The 27,500-nt window shown below is 45.9% G+C and overlaps 1 protein-coding gene across 2 annotated transcripts in view; it reads left to right on the top strand.

Annotated features, from left to right (window-relative positions):
• The window catches only part of mettl15 (methyltransferase like 15), a 107,851-nt gene that overhangs the window by 71,747 nt on the left and 8,604 nt on the right, over positions 1–27,500 (top strand). For both annotated transcript variants that reach the window (XM_048230885.1, XM_048230886.1), the window contains exons 4-5: positions 12,097–12,288; positions 16,567–16,745. In XM_048230885.1, coding sequence (XP_048086842.1) covers positions 12,097–12,288; positions 16,567–16,745 — 371 coding nt within the window. The remainder of the gene's footprint in view (positions 1–12,096; positions 12,289–16,566; positions 16,746–27,500) is intronic.

Here is a 27,500-nt window from a genome sequence, read left to right on the forward strand (position 1 = left end):
TCTCTCTCTTGGCGCCACGGCCAGGAGAGAGAAAGAGAGAGAGAGAGAGAGGAACGTGCGGTGAGAACCGCAGGACGGGCTCACTGTCGTCCGAGGTCACCTTATCTTTTTTCTTCCCCTCCCCTCCTGCCCTGCGACAGGAAATTGTTTCAGTTCGATTGCTAAAAGGTCACCCATAGCTGCGCATCCGGCTTAAGAGCTTACAGAGGCGAGAACAAAAGAGCGGCAGTCTTTTATTTAAAGCAGATCACAGTGTCATTGAGATTTATCAGCGCTTCGTGATCATGGTCCCCACATGGCTTCCAGTCTCCAAGCTGGACAGTCGGACACTCTGTTGTTGAGAGGCGATATTTAATGCTTCGCAGTCTCCAAGCTGGACAGTCGGACACTCTGTTGTTGAGAGGCGATATTGAGTGCTTCGCAGTCGTCGAGCTGTACAATTGGACACTCTGTTGGGAGGCGATATTGAGTGCCTCCAGTCTCCAAGCTGTACAATCGGATACTCTGTTGTTGAGAGGCGATATTGAGTGTCTCCAGTCCTCTATTCTCACAGCCCAGAGGCGTTTCTATGAAATAATGGGCAGAGACACGTAAATAAATTGCTGACTTGCTTTCTATGCATGTTTCCCACACCTGTGTAGGTAGACGATCAGTAAACATTGAAGTGATTAGCCTAATTTAACGAGAAAACAAACATGCGGCGGTGAGTTAATTACAGGTCAGGCCCTTGAGGTGTTTTGTGTCTTAAACTTCGTGTCTGTTGTCTTAAGAGATAAGTACGGGCAAGGTGGGCTGATCGTTTTCAAAACAACACAAGGAGAGTCCACTGAGGGAGGAGGAAATGTCCATCACAGGCTGCACCTGCAACCTTCTGTGCTGCTGCAGGGTTTCCTACTATTTTCTGGTATTATTTTGTCCAGAAATATCGCACTTCAGGTGGACCCACTTTGCTATTGAATTTTATTTTGGGATCTCAGCTGTTTGTGCAGCTCTCTCTATGTCTCTCTCTCTCTTTCTCTTTCTCTCTCTCTCTCTCTCTCTCTCTCTCTCTCTCTCTCTCTCTCTCTCTCTCTATCCCACCTCAACGTGTCTTTCAAAGCGGCCCTTTATATCCAGCTTCTGCATCCATACGCTTGAAATGGCGGGAGTGTGGGAGCACTGTGTGTGTGTGTGTCTGTGTGTGCATGTGTGTGTGTATGTCTGTTTGTGCGTGTGTGTGTGTGATATTTTCAGCTCCTGTGTCCACATGCTTGAAATGGCGGGAGTGTGGGAGAACCGGGTTGTGTGTTCGTGTGTGTGTGTGTGTGTGTGTGTGTGTGTGTGTGTGATATTTTCAGCTCCTGTGTCCACACGCTTGAAATGGCGGGAGTGTGGGAGAACCGGGTTGTGTGTTCGTGTGTGTGTGTGTGTGTGTGTGTGTGTGTGTGATATTTTCAGCTCCTGTGTCCACACGCTTGAAATGGCGGGAGTGTGGGGGAGCTCCGGGTTGGCAGCAGAACGGAAGCTGCTGAGTCACTGTGTACTCATAAGATTCTGTTCATGGGACAGCAGAACAGAGACAAGTCACCAACAACTACACAAAACACTTTGTCATTTAAAGCAACACAATGTAGATGTTTTATCAAGATAATTGCTTCAAACACATTTGGATGATACACACAGGGCTGTAGTGGAGGCTAAACGCAAGTAAATGCAGTTTATCCACCTCTGAAATTTCAGAAATAGTTTATCCACCTCTTATTAGAGTTTATCCACCACTCAAAAGAGTGGTGGATAAACTCTTTTTTAATGTTAACTTCAATTGGTGGTTATTCACCAATTGAAGTTAACATTAAAAAATCACACTGTATTATCCACATTCGCAATTTGTGGGCAGCCGTGGCCCACTGGTTAGCACTCTGGACTTGTAACCGGAGGGTTGCCGCTTCGAGCCCCGACCAGTGGGCCGCGGCTGAAGTGCCCTTGAGCAAGGCACCTAACCCCTCACTGCTCCCCGAGCGCCTGCCGTTGAAGCAGGCAGCTCACTGCGCCGGGATTAGTGTGTGCTTCACCTCACTGTGTGTTCACTGTGTGCTGTTTGTGTTTCATTAATTCACGATTGGGTTAAATGCAGAGACCAAATTTCCCTCACGGGATCAAAAAAGTATATATACTTATACTTATACAATTATGTACACTCAGCAACACTCTAGGTACCATTTAATACCACTGGTATTGTTATACTCATTGGACAATAACCTCCACCATCATCAAACATGTTCTGAATGCCTTTTTTAAAAAGCCACACTACTTCAAAAATTCAGCCCTTCTGATTTATTTAATCACTTTCTCAAATTCCTCCACTTCCATTCCTCCGCGGATGGAAACCTGTTCCTTTTAAAAAGGAACATTTGTTTTTCCACTGTTGCCATGGCTTTACTCTAGAGGGGCTCTAATGCTATTTGTAAAGTGAGGCAATATCTATTGTTCATTGCACCGAATTCAAGTAATGGGATTTAATTGAATTGAAATTGAATTGAATCTCCATGAGCAATCAAAGGTCACTGGATGTGGAGCAGAGTGGAGTGAAAGCCTCACGATACCAGTGTTTTTAGTATGCAGGCAGATCTTACCAGTGGAAACGAACCTCAACTCATTTTGTGCCGAAAACAGATGACTATAAATCGTATGAATTTTGATTAGATCGGCCTGTTTTTGTGTTTGTTGTTTGTAGGTGTGTGTGTGTGTGTGTGTGTGTGTGTGTGTGTGTGTGTATGTGTGCGTTTTCTGTGTGTGTGTGTGTGTGTGTGTGTTTCTTTGCGTGTTTGTGTGTGCGCGCCCTGCTTGATGATGTCAGTGATCCACTGTATCAGGAATTGAGATGCCACTGATAGGGACAGGGCAGGGTGAGAGAGGAGGAGAGCGACACAAATGGACTGCAGGCCAACACTAACACACTCCACTACACCACTGCAGCTGTGTGTGTGTGTGTGTGTGTTTGTGTGTGTGTGTGTGTGTGTGTGTGGGGGGTTGTCTGTCTGTGTGTGTGTGGCATGCTTTTGCATATGCTGAAAATTGAGAGCAGAGAGAGAGAGAGTGAGAACAAAAGATTTCTGAAAGCATTCCTAATTGATTAAGTGCTGCTTCAGGGCAAAAGTAGCAGTGCTGGTGATATGAATGTAGGCCAGATCAAATACACACTCACTGAAACAGAGCTAGCTCAGGCGTAGTCTAGATCATCTTACCCTGGAACAGAGCTGGCTCAGGCATAAGGCATAGTCTAGAACAGCTTACCTTGAAACAGAGCTGGCTCAGGCATCTAGAGCAGCTTACCCTGAAACAGAGCTAGCTCAGGCATAAGGCATAGTCTAGAACAGCTTACCCTGGAACAGAGCTAGCTCAGGCATAAGGCATAGTCTACAACAGCTTACCCTGGAACAGAGCTGGCTCAGGCGTAGTCTAGATCTGACGAGGCCTGGGGTCCATGCCTTTAGCACTGTGGAAGTGTCAGTGTCTTAGAAGGAGCTCTGCTAATGCAGTACTGTAGAACAGAAGAGCTTTTTGTCATACTGAAATGCTGCAAGTCAATTTTAGATTCTCATTTATCATGATCTAAAAGAAGGATTACATGCAAACAGAGTTGACTTGTTGAAAATATTACTTAGTTGTCTGATTTACATGCCCCTTTCAGAATATAATCAGTGTATTGTAGAAAATATGTGTTATTGTTGTTGAACATATAACATAATGCCCTGACCTCCACAGGCCAGCTGTGACAGGAAATGCTAAATGCTAGAGTACTAAAGATTATTTTCCTTATTTACTTGAGGATACAGCATGGTGCCTTCTATTGCTATGGATACCATTGAATGCAGTCATTAAGGTCTTACGCTGTAATTTATTTAACAGTCGTGGATCGAACTTATTGAAGAAAACACGTCACAGCAGCCCTCACAAGGAGTTGCTTGTTATAGGACTGTTTGTTCTATATCCCACAGTCTGTATTCCACATTCCTGTATGTTATGCATTCTGTACTCAAGGCTTTTCACTGTTCTATGTTCTGTATTCTATAGGTATGTTCTATGACTCCACATAACGCTACCGTTTTTTACAGTCTATGGACGCTACATGTTCTGTATTCTATATTCCATGTTCTGTATTCTATATGTCTTTTCTCTACCCTGTGGTGTGTATGTGACGTAGGCCTAATAGGCTACTTGGCTGGCAGAAATGACCGTTTTCACACCCAAGGAGCTGGAACTAGTGGACATGTTTTTACATATTCAGCATCCTCAGGGAAGATAGACGTGGTAAGAGAACACCTGCCGCCTGTGCGTGCGTGCGTGCGTGCGTGCGTGAGTGTTTGTGTGCGTGTGTGCAGGTGTTTATCTGCCATCTGTCTCCATTATCCCATGTTTCTGTGCCGCTCTCTGACTCATGCATCCCAAGACTGTACGCTCAGCGCATTGATGACTCACCCCTCCCCCCCCCTCCCTCCCCTCCCTCCCCTCCCCTCCCCCCCTAACACACACACACACACACACACGCAGCACCAACAGATTGTTTTATGGTCCCATCTCAGATCTCTTGTGATCCCTGTCTGACTGAGAGATCAGTGCATTATTCTGCAGGCCTCCCGTGGATTGTAGCCCCTCCCCCCCCCATCCCCACCCTTCTGTTCTGGTTCTTATTTTCCTTCCGTCTCCATCATGTAAATATCCGGCAAATAATTCCCAAGCAGATGCTGGGAATTCTGCTGAGCGTATTTCCCATTCTGGGTACCTCGTCTGAGTCTGCTGTCTATCCATGAGGGAGAGAAAATAGGGAGATGCAGGGAGGAAGAGAGGGTGTGTTTAGGCCAAGAGGGAATCTGTTTTCCTCGCTGTACAGTTTTAACTTCACTGTGATGTCAGTGTTGTGGGTTGCACAGCTATAAATAGATTGCTCCTCCTAAGCAATTATATGTGAATACCACACACACACACACACACACACACACACACGTACACGCACACACACACACTTGTGAAACTTGTCCTCTTTAATAATATAAGACCTTGCATAAGACATTTATATCTCCTATGCTCTGTTTAAGCCTCATAAAGAAGTTAATAATTTAAAAAAAATGTTACATAAGTGTTTTGCATATTCTCAAATCATTTGGAGGTGAAGAAATCCCAGTGGTGAGGAGGGGGAGCCCCCACAGTGATGCAGGCTCAGAGGAAGACCAGAGTTGCACCACGGGCTGCACCACAGGCTCACAGTAACAGGGCTAACGCTAACGATCACAGAGACCGCAGACCTGCACTCACGGTACTCGGGCTAATGCTAACGATCACAGAGACAGCAGACCTGCACTCACTTTACTCGGGCTAACGCTAACAATCACAGAGGCAGCAGACCTGCACTCACAGTACTCGGGCTAACAGTATTGTCTCAGCAGAACTACATTACAATTTAATGATAGATAGATAGATAGATACTTTATTGATCCCCGAGGGGAAATTCAAGAGATAGCAGAGCTAACCACACATTCATTGTAGCCTACATGGGCTAGCATTATCAGTCACAGAGATGATATGAAAGAGCTGCACCACAGGCACACAGGCTAATGTGAACTATCACAGAGATGGTGAAGTTGTAACACCACTGGCTGTACATGGGCTAATGTTAACATGATAGCAAGGATAGCAGAGCTGCACAATGGGCTTACTGTAGCCTACATGGTCTAACACTCACACTAAATAGAGCTTCACCATTGGCTCATTGTACATGGGCTAACGCTAGCAGTCACAGAGCTAGCGCAGCTGTTGGCTCACTTTAGCCTGCATGGGCTAGTGCCAACATTCAGGGAGACCGCAGAAGAGGAGTTAAATAGTGTGTTTACCATGTAGCTGCGAACTGTGGAACACTCACAGTGTTGTGGTCACATAGTCATTCCTAAAATACACATTCTGCTTTAGATATATCAAAGACTCTTTAGGGCTGATGGAAGCTGAACACATTATGCTACTGGCCTTTCCCAGCAGTATTGGGGTTCTAGGAAGCCTTGAAAACAGCAGGTTATTCTTGGAATAAAGGTTGCCATGTCCTGGACTGACTATAGACCTTTTGTGTGTCTGTGTCTGTGTCTTTGTGTGTGTGTGTGTGTGTACAGTATGTGTACTGTCAGTGTGTCTAGTGTTTCTGTGTTTTTTCACGTGCCGTGTGTATGGGTGTCAATATGTGTATGTCTGTGTGTGTGTGTGTGTGTGTGTGTGTGTGTCATGCTCAGAGAGGTGCTCAGAGAGATGCTCACCGAGGCGAAGGCAGTATGGCATTTGGAGGCGTGTGCAGGTTGCTTGGAGCTCCTCTGAGCGGTAGTGGGCCCAGGGCTTAATCTGTGCCTCTGCTCTGCTCTGCTCACATATTGATTAGGCTGTGTCAGGCCATGTTATTGCCTTTTCACTCCTCGAGTGAAATGACCGCGAGAGGCTAAGGCCGTGTGTGAGTCTGTGTGTGGTGTGTGTGTGTGTGTTTCTGTATGTCTCTGTGTGTATGTATGGGTGTGTCAAAGAGAGAGTGTGTGTGTCTGTATGTCTGGGTGTGTATGCATGGGTGTGTCAAAGAGAGAGTGTGTATGTGTGTTTGTGTGTGTGTTTGTGTGAGAGGGGGGAGAGTGTATGTCTAGGTGTGAGAGTGTGCATACAGTATGTGACAGATAGAGAAACACACACACACACACACACACACACACACACACATACACAGGCATATATATATATATGACAGGAACGCCTGTGTGTGTGTGGCATATATATATATATATATGACAGGAACGCCTGTGTGTGTTTGTGTGTGTGAGTGTGTGTGTGTGTGTGTGTGTGTGTGTGTGTGTGTGTGCAGTACTGAAAAAAAGTAAAAGTAAAATGTTTGGATGTGAAATACGATAACATTAAAGCACATTATTACACGGCTCTTCACAAGACAAGTAGAACGCTCCATTGGCTTGAATGGGATTTCCCAAAGTTCTACAGTAAAATATGTAATTACCGCTGCAAACATATAATTACCGCTGTTAATGGCAACGGGTTTTGTGCTTCTGATACGTCTTCCATATCACTACGCAAGGACTGGAACTTCATTCAAAAGTGAAAGCAGACGGTTGATCAGCTGTGTTCTAAAAAATGTTTGATTCAAGTTCAGCGTGTGTTGATGCAAACTATTTGTTTCTCAGCAAATGCCACGATGAACGGTAACATATAGGCTAGGCTATGTAGGCTAAAGTGATATCGTGGGGAGTTTAGTATTTTGTTTTGGCAAGTAGCCGTGCAATAAGCCGCTGCGCAACGGGGTCCGGTTCACCCTGTCGGGACTTATTTTCCCAGTAATGACCGGCGTTCTATACATTATGCCTTACTCATCACACCTCAAAATGATAGACGCTGCCTCTGGATGTGGTTTGCTTGCATAATATCATTCCACAGATTCTGCAACAACACGGCAACCAACCCCTCATTTGACAATGCATCAATCCACAAAATGGTGTTTACCTAGTCTGACGAGCCAGACCCACATCAAGATGTAGGGCCTGGGAACTTAACATTGGCACTGCTCAATCCGAGGGGCGGGATAAACGGTTGTCTTTCAAATTTCCTCTGCACACAATAGGATAGCGCTACACAACTCATGAGTCCCATGCATTTTCCCACCAGCAGAGCTAGTTGGCTAGTTGATCAAACATTTGCCAATTTAAAAAAAACTTAACTCGAGTCGTGATTCAAAGACCGCTGTTCGCCAGCAGCAACATCCGTCTTCTTTGTTTTCAAGTAGCAGGGAATTCACAGTGGAACCGCCGCCAACTCTATACACGATGTGATTGGCCTGGTCGAAGTTTAATTTTTCCAGCTTGCAAGCCAACGCTTGCTACAGTAGGCTACCCTTGCTGCAAATTGCATTTGCTGCCACTAGGGTGCGTCTAGATTTCTAGGCTAGTGTTTACATTTTCTATCATCAATTTATTTAAATAGCCTAAACATAGCCTTACTCAAAACAGTTATTAATGTTAGCCCTTTGTCATTTTGTCATCTGTAAAAAAATGTCAAAAGCAGTGATGCATTTATTAAAAGCATAATTGAATGCTTTGCTGGAAGGATGTTTTTTCCTACTATCATCCTATTTTTAAAGCAGGCCTATCTGCGGGCATGCATTTGGGCTACGGGGTTTCTACAAGAAAAGCATGTTTTTAGCGGGGGCTGCACTAGTTCTTTAAGATGTGCAGTGAAGTTGTAGTGGTGTATGGATAGGTGGGTAGATGAATGGATTGAGGATCACTTCCCTCAGACACCAGGGGCAAGACCAGGTTTTAACCCCCTGAAATGCTGTGCTTGCCCAGTGACACAATCTCGAAAGGCCTCCTGGTCTCTACTAAATGAACAAAATAAAGGCATTCGGACAGCATGCACACACACACACACACACACACACACACACACACACACACACACACACACACACACACACAAAAACAGTTGTCATGTTATGTTGATTATGTGTGCGTGCGTACGTGCGTGGTTGTGCATGTCCATGTCCATGTGTTTGGGTGTATTTTTGTAGCGTGCGTGCGTGCGTGTGTGTGTGTGTGATTTCTGCGTGACTACAGACAGAAACCAGCAACAAGTTGTCTTGTTGGGCAGAACTTCTCATTGGCCTCAGCCGGGAATGTTAATTTGTTTTGTGTGTTTTTGTGTGTGTTTGTCTGTGTGTGTATGTCTGTATGTGCTATGGTTATGTTATGCAATAACTCTCTGGGTCCTCAGGAGTCCTATATCACAGCTAGTCTGACACACCTACATGCACTAACACACTCAGACACACATACAAACACATGCACACACACACACACACACACACACACACATACACACACACACACACACACACACACACACACACATGCAGGGGAGACAGTGGGACCTGTGGAGCCATGCTTACTAGATAGTGTGTGTGTGTGTGTGTGTGTGTGTTGTGTGTGTGTGTTGGGCTGGGTGGAGAGCACCGTGCGGGGGTGGAGGACAGGGGAAGAGCCGAGGCTCCCCTCTCCCTGCAGCGCGGGGGCGTATGTGGGGGGGTGCAGAGGGGAGGGGAGCGGAGGGATGTTCTGCCACGGAGCGCGTGGGAGGAGAGGAGAATGCCTCGCTATAGATTTTCCAACAAATTAATGAAGGTGCAGAGGCGCTGAGAGAGAGGCAGGGTTAGAGAGGGCGGGGGTGGGGGTGTAGAGTTTGAGAAAGAGATACAGAGAGAGAAATAGACAGAGTCAGATAGAGAAAGGGAGGTGAGAGCAAGTTGGAGAGAGAGAGGCCTCCCCCACACACAGACAGACACACACACACACACACACACACACACACACACACACACACTCTGCGGTGCGGTGGTGTTCTTTGGGGCTCTCTGGCAGGGGAAGCCCGAGCTGTGCGGGCGTAGCGCTCGACTGCCCTTGATCTTCCAGGAGCGCACTGCGCGGCGTGGTGTGGCGTGGCGCGGCGTGGGCGAACAGAGACAGGGACCCCAAGGCCTGCTGGGTAAGACCCCGCTGCCACCCACAGCCACCGGGGGCGGACCTGCACACGCACTCAGCACTCAGGAGTTGCCTGGAGTTGCCTCGCAAGTGAAGTGAGTGAAGTTGCTTTTCACTCTCTCTCTTTCTCTCTCTCACACACTCACTCACTCTATCATTCTATCCCTCTCTCCTTCTTTCTCTCTCTGTCTCTCTCACACACACTCACTTATTGTCTCGCTTTTTCTCTCTGTCTTTCTGTCTCACACACACTCACTCATGTTCTCCCTTGTTCCCGTTCTCTTTCTCTCTTCTCTCTCACACACTCTCTCTCTCTCTCTCTCTCTCTCTCTCTCTCTCTCTCTCTCCGACTTGCTTGCACTTCCATGATTTGCCTTGTCGTCCTCCTGTCTTCCTCTAGTTGTGGGTTTGTTGATTCGTGCCTCTTTCTTTGTGTTGTTCAAGAGAGCTGGTTTCCATGGAGTTGTGCCAGTGGATGCTGATGCCATGGTGATGTGGGATAGTGATGTTGGCATGACGATTGGGTTATCTGCCTACTGCTTGGCCTTGACCTCTTGCTGCCCTCTCTTTCACACATACACACATGCGCACACAGACATTTTCTCCTTTCTTCTCCTCTTCTCCCCTCTCCACTCCTGTCCTTCCCTCCTCCTGCTCTCCTCTCCCCCTCTTTTCTCTCCTCTCCTCTCTTCTCCTCTCCTCTCTTTCACTCTCCTCTCCTCCTCCTCTCCTCTCTCCTCTCCTCCTCCTCTCCTCCCCTCCCTCCCTCCCCTCCTCCTCCTCTCCTCTCCTCTTCTCTCCTCCCCTCTCCTCTCCTCTCCTCTCCTCTCCTCTTCTCTCCTCCCCTCTCCTCTTCTCTCCTCCCTCTTCTCTCCTCTCCTCTTCTCTCCTCCGCTCTCCTCTTCTCTCCTCTCCTCTTCTGTCCTCTCTCCTCTTCTCTCCTCCCTCTCCTCTTCTCTCCTCTCCTCTTCTCTCCTCTCTCCTCTCCTCTTCTCTCCTCTTCTCTCCTCTCCTCCCTCTCCTCTTCTCTCCTCTCTCCTCTCCTCTTCTCTCCTCTCCTCTCATGCCTCTGCTGAAAAGGTCACATGAAAATTGCATGCAGCTACACAGTACAGACACAGTCAGGGCGAAGATGAGCAGAGAGAGAGAGGAAGGGTGGGATGGAGAGAAAGCGAGAGAGAGAGAGATGGGGAGAGAGAGAGGAAAACAGGACAGACACCACCGCAGCGAGGGCAGATGAGCAGATAGAGGTGAAGAGAAAGAGATATATAGATGGATAGATAGATAGATAGACAGACAGACAGATAGATAGATAGAGAGAAAGAGGGGAGGGGGTGCAGGATAGATAATGAGGGCAAGAAAGCGAAAAGAGAGAAGTAGTGGATAAAAAGAGTGTGACAGTGAAAGGCATGTTCGCATCACTCTTGATGGCTGGCAGTGATAGGGTTAACCTGAGGTCCTGCCTGACAGAACAGGCATTCTTTATCTTCATCAGGCTGTCTCGGAGATGCCTGAAGAAAAATGTCAGGGCCCCGCACTTCACAAGAGTTTAAGAAAATTGACCTACACGTGTGACACAACAATGGCATTCATCTCTCCATCATCCAGTGAACGTGGTGCTAGCGTAATGCACAGTCAAGGAAGGTGCAGCTCCATGATCGGCCTCTAGAACCGTTCTAGAGCATGTCATTTCCAGATGGGCCTCCTTTTTATTCAAAGCTTTTCACAGTTCATAGTCTTTTCAACATACACATAGATATGCTGAATGCCTATGCCGAGTATATATTTTACAGTGTAGTTCTGGTGCATATGATAACAGGAAATGACACAATGCATTCCACCCCAGTGTCTCCTCTAGGTTACTGTGTGGTGTGTGTGTGTGTGTGTGTGTGAGTGTATTGTCTATGGGTAGCCCTAAACGCCCACCCTCCTACATTAATGCTGTTTATCATACAAATTCCTCTTTAATTAATTACGATGCCGTTTGCGAGGAACGTAAGATGGTTTCACCGGAAATTGCTTGGTCCATGTGTGTGTGTGTGGGTGTGTGTGTGTGTGTGGGGGGGGGGGGGTGGGTATGTGTATTTAAGCTTGCTGTTTGGTTTGTGTAAGCCGATGCATAAATGCAGTGTGTATGTGTGTGTGTGTTTAAGATTGCTGATATATTTGCGTAAGCTGATCCATAAATACAATAGGTGATTGTGTGTGTGTGTGTGTGTGTCTGTGTGTGTGTCTGTTTAAGTATGCCGACATGTTGTATAAGCTGAAGCATAAATAGAGTGAGTCTGTGTGTGTGTTTGTGTATAGTAAAGATTACTGATGCATAAATACAGTACATGTGGGTGTGCTCTGCTTTGACAGGTATACCACCCCCCCCTACACACACACACACACACACACACACACACACACACACACACACACACAAATACACACTCACTCTCTCTCAAATTAATCTATGTCATATCTCTCTCCCAGTTCTGTAGTTTTACTGTAGACCCTGCATTCAACACCCGTGTGTGTGTGTGTCTCTCTCTCTCTCTTGGTTGTTTAGGGGTCGTGTGTATCCGCTGCTGGGGCGCTTTAGTGAACTGAGCTCCCTGCTGACCGGCCTGGGCTTTGGCCCAGGAAGCGTGAGCGCCGCCCTGGTGGACGCTGGCTGCTCCTCCATGCAGATGGACAGCGCCCAGCGCGGCTTCGCCCTCAGCAAGGATGGGCCCCTGGACATGAGGATGGACGGAGAGAGGTGAGGGACAAACTTCCACTTTTAACCCACAGCACCCTCAGACTCATTACAGCTTCATTTCAAATGTGATCCTCACATTGATGGCAAGTCGGGGAGTAAGACTTCTTTAGTCCGCTCTCGAAGTGATTATAGGGGGCAATCGTGGCCTACTGGTTAGGGCTTCGGGTTTGGAACCAAAGGGTTGCCGGTTCGATCCCCGGCCAGTAGGAACGGCTGAAGTGCCCTTGAGCAAGGCACCAAACCCCTCACTGCTCCCCAAGTGCCGCTGTAGCAAGGCAGCTCACTGCTCCGGGTTAGTGTGTGCTTCACCTCACTGTGTGTGTTCACTAATTCACGGATGGGATAAATACAGAGACCAAATTCCTTGTATACGCAAGTATACTTTGCTTAGATATCTGATTTACATTTTACTTTTTACATTTTACATTTTACATTTTACATAGGGCCGTCAGACATGTCCATTTTTATGTTGACGTGAAGTGCTGATCTGACAATATGTTACTTTAATAATTATGTACAATGATGTAATGTAAATGCACAAATTCAGTGTGGTTGATATATGGAGAATATGGACACAGATGAATTACGCATGTTTTGTAGAGCTGTGACTTTAAGCACTAACCACTCTGAGGTGGTGGGCCAACAAACACGAATCAGTGGGAATCGGAGAACCTGAAGGAAGCCTGCTGGCAGTCAGTAATGCACAGATCAAATTCCGTAGCCTCTCTCATGTTACCACACACACACACACACACACACACACACACTGTGTCGGATGTGGGCCCCATCCGTGTGGCCTGTGGCCTGGGTCTGTGCCGGATGTGGGCAGATGCTCTCAAGTATCTGGGTGAGTAATGGAACCCATTGCAGTAGAAATGCTATAGGAACCTTTGTTTTCCATTCAAGGTGTTGCACTTAAATTCCTCACATATTCATATATAGGGAGATGGAGAGAGAAAGAGGGAGCGAGAGAGAGAATGAAAGAAAGAACACGACACAGGCAGGAGATGGGGACATTTTCCCGCACTTTTGTACTCCAAAAAGGACATTTTCATGGCCCCCCTGCTCACTCCGGTAGGCATGCATGTCCATGTATGGGCATCAGCGTGAAACAGAGACATCAGAGTGGAGGCAGCATCTGAATATGAATATGAACACTGTCACGTCACGTGGGAGAGAAAACGTGGCGGAGAAGTGGACAACTCGCTCACCTCAGAGCTCCCCTCCTGATTGGGGACTCTCTCTATGCACCTATGTTGCTTTTCTGACCATATCTCTCTTCCCATGCCTCTCTCTCTCTCTTCATGATTCTCTCTTTATCTCTCTCTCTCTCTCTCTCTCTCTCTCTCTTTTGCTCGCTCTCTGAGCTTCTCTCTATTTCTTTCTCTCTTCCCATTGCCTCTCTCTCTCTCTTCACGACTCTCTCTCTTTCTCGTTGTCTGTTTCCATGCCTCCCTCGTTCTCTCTATCTCCGAATACCTCCACCTCTCTCCAGCTGGGCAGTGCTAAAGCCACCGTCAGCTAATTACTCGGTAATGAAGTAAATAAATGACTCACTTCAGAAGGAGCGGCTCTGAGATGAGAGCCCTTGTGAGTCCCAACTTTTTCCCTGTCGTGGCTCGGTACTGAGCGTACCTGCTGCGCCTTCACAGATCTATCAGAGAAGAGAGGGAGAGAGAGAGGGGGAGTGTGAGTGAGAGAGAGAGAGAGAGAGAGAGAAAGAGAAAGAGAAAGAGAAAGAGAAGTGGCGGCAGTGGCTTTCTAGATCTATCATCAGAGCAGGAGGGGGATCTTCATCAGTCGGAGAACTCGGAAATGTTTCCATCTAATAATTCCCTTTGTCTCTGTCTCCCGCCTCCCCCTGTGTGTGTGTGTGTGTGTGTGTGTGTGTGTGTGTGTGTGTGTGTGTGTGTGTGTGTGTGTGTGTGTGTGTGTGTGTGTGTGTGTGTGTGGGTGGGTGGGTGGGTGTGGGGTGGGTGGGTGGGTGGGTGTCTGTGTGTGGGAGAGAGGTTAACTCAGTCCTCCTCCTGTACGTGACTTGCCACACAGGCAGAGAGTACTAACTGGAGTGTATAGGTATACATATCACCTGAGGTTTACCACAGGAAGTGCACGGGTCTCACAGAACACACACACACACCTGTTCCAGGGGATGGCGTGGCCTGGAGTGTAACGCCACACACATCCCGGAGGCTGTTTTGAATCACTTCCATTTCCCCTGTCATTCACCCAGCTCTCTCAGTGAGATAATTGGAGGACCTTAAAGAAACCACTCTTTGGTTCAGTGATTCTCACATACACACACACACACACACACACTTCTGTTTATCTCCAAACAGTGGAATCCCATTCTCTCATGTGTCTGCGTCAGATGATTATCTGCCGTGTTTTGGCTGGTGCTGGCTGAGGCGCACTCAGCTTCTGCCAGGCACATTCTTGAGAAGTTGAATCCAAAGTTTTGAAGACAGGCGAGAGGAGAGGACAGCCCACCCACTGTGACACTGAACCTCCGTGATCGAGGGATGGGTTTAAAAAAGAGAGACAGAGGTGTAGAGAGAGAGAGAGAGAGGGAGAGAGAGGAGTCTGCCCACAGGATGTGCCCTCGTTAGAGAGGGAGGGGGCAGAGGATTGGTCGTAATGAATATGAATTCCTGAAGTTTGGTGAAGTGGGCGAAGCAGCTGGCCACTGCTGACCTGCACACAGGGAACTCCTCGTCTCTCTCCTCCACTCTTCTTTCTTTCTTTCTTTCTTTCTTTCTTTTTTATTCTTTTTCTTTTAAAGGAAATAATTCAAACATGGAGTCTTTTTAGATGACAGCCATATAAGCAACTTTACTTGGATGATCTTAAGCAGAGTGATATATGAAAGTGTCCGTTTGTGTATATTTGGCTGGCCAATAAATAGCATTTCCCTTCCTTTCTTAAAACGTAGGCCTAACAAGGACCAGCTATTATCTAAATGCTAAAGTTACCTCCGCTAGCATTGGCTGCGTAGATGCGTAGGTTTAGCACACCCACACACCCAGCTAAGATACCTCAGTTGTCAATCCAAACGTAGCACACCTGAGAGCTTCTTTTAACCTATTTGTGTATGCGTGTATATATTTTTACATTTAAAAAAGAAAAAGAAAAGTAATAATGTCCTGTTTGCTTTGTTTTTTTGGCTCCCCTTATATGTTTAGCTCCTTTGTGTCACACTTCCAGTCAAGACACATCTCTTGTATATATAAATGTAAACATAAACATAAACATATGGCAATAAAGCTGACTCATTTCCCTGCCCCACTGGCCAGGTGGTTAGGACTAGGGATATACAGACTTTGACTATCGTAGGTAGTATTAGTACAGTCCCATAACACAATAACAAGACAAACAAACATTTACATTTTACAACCAGAATAAACCATTTGAGTCCACCACTGGCCCAGTCAGGATGTGACCCATACACACAAACCACTCCTGCTGCATGGTGATCGATGGCTCTGTTGGTTTTAGAGCTGGTGTTGGTCAGGGATGAGCACTTGTCTGGACTGTGCGTTTATGCCACACAGATCTTTTGTGTGACGGTGGCCATAGAAAAGGTAGAGATTCGCTCTACAAATTGCAGTTATTTATTTCTCTCAATAAAAAACAAGCCTGGTAATGTTTGGATGTAAATGTATTTGTTAATGTTACTCATATGCGTGGGAATAAAAACATCTATGTGGTGCTACAGTGTTTGATCCAGTCTCTGTATCTATCTATCTATCTATCTATCTATCTATCTATCTATCTATCTATCTATCTATCTATACCAGTCTATCTATCTACCTATCTATCAGTCTATCTGTCTGTCTATCTGTCTGTCTGTCTGCCTGTCTATCTGTCTGCCTGCCTGTTTCTTTTGCAGTAGATCAACTTACCTTTCTGTCTGTCTGGATGTCCATGTGACATGTTTATTAAAACAGACAAAGGGATGATTTACATGCACATTATCATCCAGTATTTTTGTCTTGTCTGTCATCTCCTCCTATCTTCTCCTTTTCTCTCTCTCTCTCTCTCTCTCTCTCTCTCTCTCTCTCTCTCTCTCTCTCTCTCTCTCTATTTTTATAGATCTCAAGCCCGCATCCCTGGAGTATGGGGGGGGGGGTGGGTGTGTGTGTGTGTGTGTGTGTGTGTGTGTGTGTGTGTGTGTGTGTGTGTGTGTGTGTGTGTGTGTGTGTTTGTGTGTTAAGAGAGTGTGTGTTTTTGCACCCTGTGACGTCAAAGCTGCCTAATTGGGCTCCTGTGTGTGCGTAGGTTTCCCAGAATGCCGAGCGCCGCTGACGTGCTGAATGCCTTGGATCAACAGGCGCTTGCGTCGCTGCTGCGAGCCTACGGAGAGGAGAGGCATGCCGGCAAAATCGCCTCTGCCATCGCGCAGGCACGGCACATCTACCCTATCCAACGCACTCAACAGCTGGCCAGCATAGTGGCAGGTACACACACACACACACACACACACACGCACACACGGAGAGACACTTTCACACACCTACGCCCTGTTATGCCCACTCTTTTCCCAAACCCAGCTCGACTGTTTGGTGGCGAAATATAAAGCGTGGAGCGAAAGCCACACGCAGAGCAAGGGAGTGAGCGAACAAGCGATCGACAGTGAGGAGGGGTAGAGGATGCATGGGGTGGGATGGGTGTGTGTGTGTGTGTGTGTGTGTGTGTGTGTGTGTGTGTGTGTGTGTGTGTGTGTGTGTGGGAGGGGGGTTAATCCCAGTTTCTCCCAGTGGGACTTATTTGTCGTGGTAAGGGGAGTGGGAGTGGTGGTGTGTGTGTGTGTGTGTGTCTGTGCTTGTGTGTGTGTGTGTGTGTGTGTGTGTGTGGGGTGGAGGGGTGGGGTAAGGGAAATGTCGGCTCGCGTAATCTTGGGCGTCATCTTTCCACTCTTTTTCACACGTTTCCCTGCTCACACTTTCTGAGCCCTCGTCTGTTCATCCATCGCGTTCCCCTCTCTTTCTCTCTACACACACACACACGCACACACACACACACACGCACACACACGTAAACACACCCTATACTCCGTAAGTCACTTATTAAGAATGGGAGCGAGGGAGGAGAGAGGAGTGGAAGAGTGAGAGAGGGGTGGGGTTCTTTGTGTTTTCATATCGCTATCGCCATCAAAATTATTGTTTTTATTTTTCCTGACACTCTCCCTCTTGCACCTTCCGTCTCTCTCTCTCTCTCCCCCTCTCTCTCTCTCTCTCCTCCTCTCTCTCTCTCTATATATAATAATCTCTCTATATATCTCTCTATATATATCTCTATATATCTCTCTCTCTCTCCCCCTCTCTCTCTCTCCTCCTCTCTCTCTCTCTCTCCTCTCTTCAGCTCTCCATCACTTCCCTTTGTTCACACCCCCTCCTCCACTGCAGACCACGCCTGGAAAAAAATACCCCCCCAACACACACACACACACACACTCACACTCAATCACTTTATGCATCCGCCTCCTGCAAGCACACACACACATACACTCACACATAGTATTATTTTTATACAGTTTTTAAATGCTTAGTTGTTTATATATATTTATTCTTGGGAGTGGCTGGTCTAGGGGAAAGTGGGAGAGGATGTGTGAGACACAAAAGTGGATGCAGGTGTGTGTGTTTGTTGAGAGAGTGTGAGAGAGGGTGTGTGTGCAGGCTTTAGGCAGGGTACATGCGTCACTTTGTCAGAACAGGTGTGTGTGTGTGTGTGTGTTTTTGTGCCTGTACATGTGTGTGTGTGTGTGTGTGTGTGTGTGTGTGTGTGTGTGTGTGTGTGTGTGTGTGTGTGTGTGTGTGTGTGTTTGAGGGCAGTTGTTTGATCTCCAGTGAGGGATGTGTGCATCTCAACACTGATGTTTATTCCAATCAATCCACAGGGTCGTGCCTCCACTCTCTCCCATGGGGTCAATGCTAGGTGTGTGTGTGTGTCTGTGTGTGTGTCTGTGTGTGTGTGTGTGTGTGTGTGTGTGTGTGTGGATAGCTTTTCCGTTGCTAAGAGAAGACCATGACGGAAAGGGGAGGAGAGAGCAGACATGAGATGTGTATATCTGTGTCTTTGTGATGTGTGTATGTGTGTGTACATGTGTTTATATGAGTGTGTGTAATGTGTATGTGACTATGTATGTATGTATGAACGTGTGCTTGTGTGTATTGTATGTATATATAAGTGTGTGTATGTGTGTGTATTTGCAAGTGTGTGTGTGTATAGGAGCCTCTGTAATGAGAGGTGTCGAGGGAGTTGCCCCCCCTGTCCCCTTTCTTTGCCCCTCTTGCCCCACTCTACACCCACCCTTTCTGTGTGCAGATGGCAGAAACCCCCCCAGCATACTTGGACTGCAGTCTGTGTGTTTTTGCATGTCTGCATGGGGGTGTGGTGTGTGTGTGTGTGTGTGTGTGTGTGTGTGTTCTGTACCTGCTTTTGATTCCCACTTCCATGCCCCCACCCCCAGCAGCGCTCTGTAAACATGCCACGTGCAGATTGCAAATTCCTCCTCTCTTTAGTGTCGGCTGCATTGCTCTCTGTCTGTCTGACTGTCTGTCTGTCTGTCTGTCTGTCTGTCTGTCTGTCTGTTTGTCTGTTTGCTTGCATTTTACTGTCATGGTTGTTGGTGTTGCTGTTGTGTTGTTGATTGTTGTTATTGTTGCTTGTACTGTTTCTGCATACCTTTTTCAGTAGTTTGATTTCTTGTCCTTGGACCAAAACTCTTTACCTCTGCTTTAAAGGTGAGGTCCCAATGACAGCCTTGTGCAGATGTTGCCCCCGCCCCAATTTCCCGTTTGTTCTCTTATGATGTGGATATACTGTAGATTGTAAGTTTGCCCTTTATGTCAGGTGAGATAACAAACAAAACGTGTTAGCATTGTAAATGCTAAATTGCGTTAAAGATAAACGCAGTGGTATTGGTTTACTGGTTAATAGTCCTTGTAGTATTTAAATGGTCATCATTCTGCATTGACATCCTCATTTGGCCATTTATAGGTGCTGATTAAAGCGGCTAGCCAGTGGTGTGTGTGTGCGTGCGACTGTGCGTGCGTGCGTGTGTATGTGCGCGCGCGTGTGTGTGTGCGTGTGTGTGCGTGTGTGTGTGTGTGTGTGTGTGTGTGTGTGTGGAGGTAATTCATTCTAATTGAAATACAGAGTCCTGGTTCCCCGCTGGTGCAGTGAGAGGAACAGTGGGGCCCCTCTGTCGTATCAAGCCCCTCAAGTCCCAGAGCAGCATGCACACACACACACACACACACACACACACACACACACACACACACACACACACCACACACACACACACACATACAAACACACAGACACACATGTCTGTTCACACCTCTTAATCCTACCCCCTAATTACCACAAGCTGGGAGGCACACACACACACACACACACACACACACACATATGCATACACACATCAACACACACACACACTTAGACATACTCACATTCAAGTGTACACAACAGCACACAAAGCTCCCACACACACACACACACACACACACACACACACACGCACATGCACAGATACACACACACTTACACTCTCGGCGTGTTTTGTAGTTGCCGTGCCCCATCTGCTGCGGGTGCATGTAATAAAGGCTCCCAGTGCTTATCTCAGCTTGGCTCTTTGTGTGGGGGTCCCAGACACACATCTGTGCTCCACGCGTCTGGTCTGATTGGCTGGTCAACCTGGAGCACTGAATAAGACAAATTAACTCTGCTTCTTTATCCATCTCTCTCTCTCTCTCTCTCTCTCTCCCTTATCTTTCTCTCCTTCTCTTTCATCCCCTTTTTATACATTTTGTTCATATTGATTGATTGAAGTCTTGTCACTTTTGTGTGTGTGTGTGTGTGTGTGTATATATATCTAATTGTTGCGCTTTCGTTTCGTCTGTCTGCCTTAATGCACGAATATCGCTGTGATTTTAATTTTAAAAATCACACTGAAGGAAGAAAACGAGGCAGGCGAAGTTAAGCTTGAAAATCGTCTTTGAGGCACTAGGGAGTGAGATGTGTCAATTGTGTGTGCCCAGCCCTGTCTCTGGTAGGCAGCTGCTCTCCACTCTCTCCAGTACTGCGTACCACCACTAAGCCTTATAGTGGTACTCAGTACCGGGCCATACCGGCCCACTTTTACCCCCGCGTAAGAGACAATATTTTTAATAAAGTAGTTATATTAGTGTATATATGTGTTCAGAGGCACATTCAGATGTGTACATTTATAAATTGTTTCCCAGGAGGAATGATAGTTCTTTGGCTTTGCTAATGAATCGGGGACAAGTGTCCTCCATTCTGCAGCAGGCGCTTTCTCCTCTGATATGCATGCGGTGATATTTAGGACATTCTGTTTGGAGATGTAGTTCATCCTCTACTGTTCCATCACTACAGATTTCTGTGTTTGTGTGAGTGTGTGTGAGTGTGTGTGTGTGTGTGTGTGTGTGTGTGTGTGTGTGTGTGTGTGAGAGAGAGAGAGAGAGTGTGTGAGTATGTGTCACTGTGTGAGTGTGTCTTTGTCTGTGTCTGTGTGTGTGTGTGTGTGTGTTTGTTTGTGTTTGTTTGTGTTTGTGTGTTATGCAGCTTTCTCTGAGTGCATATCTTTCCCTCCATCTTTCTCTATCAGCGTGTACATATGAATGTTTATCTCTTTATATCTGCTGTAACTGTTGTGTGTCTGCCTGCTGTCTTCTTTTTATCAGCACATAAATGTTTACAGTGTGTGTGTGTGTCTGTGTGTGTGTGTGTGTGTGTGTGATCTCTCCTCCATCTTGTATAGAGATACTTTTGTCTACATCCATTTATGTTTCCATGGTTTGTATCTGTTTAAACAGTCCGTAGAAAGCAGCAAAAAGGAAGTTGTCATGAAAAATGGAAACAAACGGTGTGTATCTGCAATCTCCTGTTTTAGTTTACCCTGAGATCAAACCCAGAGGTTTTTGCTGGTCTTGTTCGCTGCGGAGGGGATGTGAGGGTGTGTGTATGTTGCAGGGTGTGGCGGTATTTGTGTGTATTGCAGGGAAAAAGGGGTGCATGTGTGTGTTGCAAGGAAAGGCTGTGTGTGTGTGTGTGTGTGTGTGTGTGTGTGTGTGTGTGTGTGTGTGTGGTGGGAAATTGGGTTGTTATGGAGAACAGTAGGCCAGAGAAAGCAATTCATGGGGCCTCTTTAGGATGGCCATTGTGCGTGTCCATAGGAATTGCCCCTGCAGGACCCCTATTCTGGAACCGGTACTTCTGTGCAGCCGTGAAACTGCTAGGTGGCACTTGCAGTAATGGCCCATGCTTATTGGTTAAAGGAGAACTCCTAGGTGGCACTTGCAGTAATGGTCCATGCTTATTGGTTAAAGGAGAACTCCTTCCAATTTTAACATGGAGCTCAGTTGATCATGTTTACGGAATACTGTCGGTCAGAAAAAACATGAAAAAAAAACGGTGCTGTCTGACGCGAGTTAGCCGGCTAACGACTCAAGCAGCCAAAGTGTCTACAAGCTATGCTATGAGGGCATGTACTGTGCCTTTGTGCTCCTTAACAAACTCAAAATGTCATGACAAGTGATGTGCAACATGAACAGGGTCCTTACATGACACCACTGTGTGTGTTCAACCCAATAATTGTGAAGGAACAGTATAAATCCTGTGTTTGTAGCACAGGCTGTCACCCTACCTGTTTCCCTCCGTTGCTTCCTGTAGCCTAAAGTCCATACCGAAGTCGAACTCATTTCTACGCAGACCAAACGTGAAGTTTATGTCCAAAATGACAATGATTCAGCGTTTTGATAGAAAGACAGAAATAAATAAATGAAGAAATACATATTTGAATGAATTTATAACAAGGTTTCATGACCAAACTGTACATTCATCTATTCATTTGTGCATCTCATAATTTATGTCTGCATTTATTTATTTATCCTGTCATCTTTGCTTTTCATCATTTTTAAATCCTGTAAGACTAGTTTACACTCAGGCATATTGTATGTGAGCCTAAGGTTAGTCATTGTGTGTGTGTGTGTGTGTGTGTGCATGCTACTTTGGTCATGCGCAGCAGAGTATGTGATTTTGGGAAGAGGACTTATTGTGTTTAGCATTCTGAAATAAGCTTCCAGAGAGAGCGTGCGTCGCGTGTGTGTGTGTGTGTCATATATAATGGCTTCCCGTGAGAATAAGGTCTTGTTATGAGGAGAAGGCATGGTGAGAGAAGGACAGTGCAGTTAAGCAGTGGTGAGGCTCCGGCCGGGACTGTGGGATCAGAACACTGATCATCATCACCACATCGATCAGAACACTGGTCACCACCATATTGATCAGAACACTGATCACCACCATATCGATCAGGGTCTGCGCTGTGTGTGTTTTTCATACCACTGATTGGAATTGGTCTTTTAGTTTCTTCCTCTTCCTCCTCTTCACTTTCTGTCTGTCTATCTTTCTCTCTCCCCCTCTTCCTTGCTCTTTCTCTCTTTTTCTGTCTCTCCCTCTCTCTCTCTTTGTATCTCTATGTCTCTCTCAATTCAATTTAATTCAACAAGTTTTATTGGCATGGCAATAATCTCTTTATTATGAATTATTATGTTATTGATCATGGAATGTGGGCTGTTCTCTTAGGATGTGGCAGGATTAAATATACTCCGCAGCTAGGTGGACACAATTGTCTACTTCCCCCAGGAGGAATGGTAGTTTTTGTTCATTATTTATTGTACGATTTTTTTTTTTAATTTTGAAGCAACGGTTGAGTCAATTTTGTTTAGGCCATGATTTTCAATTAGGTAATCTAGGAGGTTCTTCTCTGGGTTTCCATCCCTCAGCTGGGCAGCAGTATGGTGGTATCTGATTGATTCACTGCCTTGTAGGTGATGCTAGAATTTTGGCGCTCTTTGATATTGAGAAAGTGAGGGAATCTTTCTAATTCAGCTCTACAACCCATATTCGAGCAACTCCTGTTCACACCTACAAAATTTTAAATAGAATACTAAATGAAATACCTTTGTCCCATGTCTCCAAATAGTTTTTGTATTTGGTGCCCCAAATGTCACTCCCATATAGTAAGATTTTAGTATAGTATGTCAATGGGGCATTTTGCCCATGTTCAGGGTGGAAAATAAAAAAGAAAGATTTGCATAAGACAAGTCAAATTGGTGTTTTCCAAAAGAAGGGATCATGGAGAATAAGGAAAAACATATTTAAAAAATCTTTGTATATTCCCACAAGGTGTTTGGGTGCTCTGAAAATGGTAACCAAAATGATTTTTCAGACTTGTGAGGTCTGCTGTTCAGACCCTGAAGGGATTTATTTTCTGTTCATTGCTTTTTGTGAGAGTGTTTCTACTTATCTCAGAAAGGAAAATAAATCAAGAGCCTATGTTGAGTACAAATATGTCTTCTGAAGGCTTAAACAGAGCCCAGCCAAAAACTCCAATACAATTTGTATCAACTTTGAGGGACAGCTATGACCATGCAGGATTATCCAGACCAAACTTGACGATTTTGCTACATACTATTCCTATTTATGTACCACCATGCAAAATTTGAGCCTCCTACATGGTTTAGTTCTTGCGCTGTGGGCTTGTGAACTTTGACAAAAAAAAGAGCCCGAACAAAATCGACACCCTGGCTGTATCTTAGAAAGTATTGATCTTACATAAGAGTAATTTTACAGTGTGTCTCCTGGGTAACATAGGTACACCTGGTAATTTTTTCAGAATTTTTTGAGACCTAAGTGCGTGGGCCCTGGTTGAACTGACGTGGAATGACCCAAATGGATGTTTGCTATGGCCAAAGGCCAGTCTGCACATTCTAAAGAACGCAAGTCAATGGGAAATTCAACCAAGCAGTGGAATAAACCTCTGTAATTATTAGTATTAAATTTGTCGCCTTTTTTATAAATTGGAGTAATGTGGCTCACTTTCCAATGATCTGGAAAATGGGCTGATGACAGAATCAAATTGAATAATTTCAAGATTGCCTCTCTTAATTTAGTTGTGCTGCGTTTCAACATTTGTAACTCTCTCTGGGCCAGATGTACGTACATTTGCGAACGTAGCGTTATCAGCGCCATGGACACACCGCAGATTGCGAGCGCTGTCAGACCCAAGTTTCCCTCGTATTTATCAATCGCTCAATCCTTAGTGTAAACTCGCCTTTCTCTGCCCTTCTCCCGCCCATCAACGCACTTTACTTAATGTCCACAACTGAATGGCAGCGCCTACAAGCGCCAGTTGAATGAAGTTAACTGATGACAACATTAAAAGAATCAAACGTTTAGCGATCATGAAATAATACCATACATGATAAGATGTCAACAAGCAGGGAGATAATGAAGATCAGTAGTTCTACTCAAACTACTTGTGCACGTAGGCTATGGAAGATTGGTCAAATCTAGCAAGTAGGAAAGTTTAAGTGAATGGCGTGAAAGTGAAAGTAAGACATCAAAGGCCAACGAAAGTTAAGGTTGCTTTTGGTAGTACAAATACTTTCACCACAAAAACTGGTGTTCTAAATAGCGATTCTGTTGTCTTTGAAAGGTTCTCTTATTGAAGCATTGAACTGCAATGTGGATTAACACCTGCTTTTACAAGGGAAGTATTTAGGCAGAATAGACGCGGGCTTTCAGGAGCAGTCTTTGTACATACCGCTGAATACATAACTAGGCTTCTTTACTCTTCCCCTCCCATCTTTTTTACGCCAAACTCCCACTTTCCCCTGGATCCTCCCATGAATGCATATGCATGACACATGACAATCGCATCTGCCACTTTCAGCCCTCAGCGACAGGCAGTTTGCGCTTTTACATCATTGCGGCCTGTTTGTACATACCTGCAATGATTTTACACGCATTCTCTTGAAACAAATACGCCTGAAATGGGCTAAAAGCGTTAGTACATCTGGCCCTCTGTATCTCTCTCTGTATCCCTCCCCTCTTCCTTGCTCTTTCTCTATTTTTCTGTCTCTGTCTCTCTCTCTGTCTCTCTCTTTCTCAGTGTCTCTCTCTTTCTCAGTGTCTCTCTGTATCTGTCTTGCTGTCTCTCTCCCTCTTCCTTCCTCTTTCTCTCTTTTTCTGTCTCTGTCTATCTATGCATCTCTTTCTCCTTCTCTTTCTCTATCTCTCTCTCTCTCTCTGTATCTCTGTCTCCATCCACATTTCTCTCTTAGACAATGAGTTTTGTTGTGTAGAAGACTCTTGTCTGTCTGTCTGTCTCTCTCTCTCTCTCTCTCTCTCTCTCTCTCTCTCTCTGTTTTATGTGCTCTGACTTTTCTGTGGGCCTGACCTTGAATGGAGCTGCAAGCCCACAGTCCCATATAGAGAGGGCCCTTTCAGCGCCTCTGCCTGTGTCGGCCCTGCACTCAGTCGGTCGCTCGGTCTATCAGACTGAGTCATCAATCCTTCGCCACTCCAAGGCTACCCTGCCTCCCAGCTCTAGTTAACCCCTCAGAAAAGTGTCTCTGTCTGCTTTTTGCACATGCCTCGAACATGAGGGTGTACACACACACATACACACACACACACACATACACACACACACACACACACACACACACACACTCATACACATATTGTATAGTAAAGGAAATAGATAGAAGAGAAGTAACTGTGATATGTCCAAGTCTTGTCATCATGACATGTGGTCTATAAAGGGCCTACAGTTAGCCTAGAAATTTAGACGCGCCCCTAGCGGCTAGTCTAGTGGGCTAGTCTAGCAACTCTCCGTTGGCTTGTGAGCTCCAGAAATCGAAACTTAATCAGGCATTGAAATCGAAATAGTGTCGTTTGGTGGGCTTAACATAATGATTGCTGGCAGAGTTGCAACGGTTTGGCTTGAATTCCCTGCTACTTGAAAACAAATATCCTATTGCGTCCTATTGCGTACAGAGGGAATTTGAAAGACAACTGATTATCCCGCCCCTCGGACTGAGCACTGAGAACGGTGAGTGCCCAGACCCTACATTTTAATGTGGGTCTGGCTCGCCAGGCTAGCCTACAGTTCGAATAGATTGTGAATAGACACATTTTTAAAAGACACTGCTTAAACTGTGTTTGTGCCAAATGTCAAGGTGAGGCTAATTGCACGTTAAGTGGTCTGAATTGAAGGTTAATTGGAGGTGCATCATGTCCCTCCTCCTTCTCCTCCTCACCGGTTCTAGTTTCAATCAGGGTTCTAGCGGAAGTTCTCAGAGTGTTCCTGTCCACGATCTGCCTTGGGGGATGGGTTCCCCTGCAGCATGATGGATAGTTTAATAATGAGCTATTGGTCTCCATAAAACGGTATAATACTAGGCTAGCATGTAGTAATGCTACTCTGGAAGGCTTCTCACAATGGAATGGAAGCAGCACAAATTGGAGATATACAAAGATATTAGACACTTTGTCTTCCCCGTGCGTGCGTGCGTGCGTGCGTGCGTGCGTGCGTGCGTGCGTGTGTGTGTGTGTGTGTGTGAGTGATACTTATGTGCTGAGGAACAGCCATTTAGATACACAGGCAAACACACACACACACAAGCGTACACACAAAAGTGTGCGCACCTGCGAGTCATATGGGAGGAGAGGGAAATGGGGCTGCCATGATGCATTTGTGTAATCAAAGGAAATGTCTTTGTCGTGCTGTTGAGGCTGTGTTTGTGTGTGTGTGTGTGTGTGTGTGAGAGAGAGAGAGAGAGAGAGTGTGTGTGTATATACTTCCAGAGAGAGGGGGTAGAGAGAGATAGCTGATGGCTGGTTTCATTCTCAGATCTGTGTGTGTGTGTGTGTGTGTGTGTGTGTGTGTGTGTGTGTGTGTGTTTCAGAAAAAAAGTGGTGTGAAGCAGTGCCTTTAACACAACTGCATGTTGTGTTAATTTAGTTGGAACACATGGACGTGTTAACGATACCATTCTGTAACACCCACCAAGACCACTGTGTGTGTCTGTGTGCATGTGTGTGTGTGTGTGCGCACATGCGTGTGTGTGCCTGTGCGTGCGTGTGTGATATATGATTGTGTGTGTGTGATATGATTGTGTGTGTGTGTAGGTGTAGGCACCCTCATATGCTGCAGGTAGGTGCTGCAGCCCTGGCTTAGCCTGATTTAATATCTGTTTGGGCCCTGTCCCAGCGCTGTCTCAGCTTGAAGCCTGCCTCCCTTCTCTTCTCTTCTCTTCTCTTCTCTTCTCTTCTCTTATCTTCTCTTCTTTTCTTCTCTTTTCTTTTCTTCTCTTTTCATCCTCCTAATTTTGTCT

Source organism: Alosa alosa, chromosome 21, assembly GCF_017589495.1.
Source record: "Alosa alosa isolate M-15738 ecotype Scorff River chromosome 21, AALO_Geno_1.1, whole genome shotgun sequence".
Lineage (NCBI taxonomy): Eukaryota > Metazoa > Chordata > Actinopteri > Clupeiformes > Clupeidae > Alosa > Alosa alosa.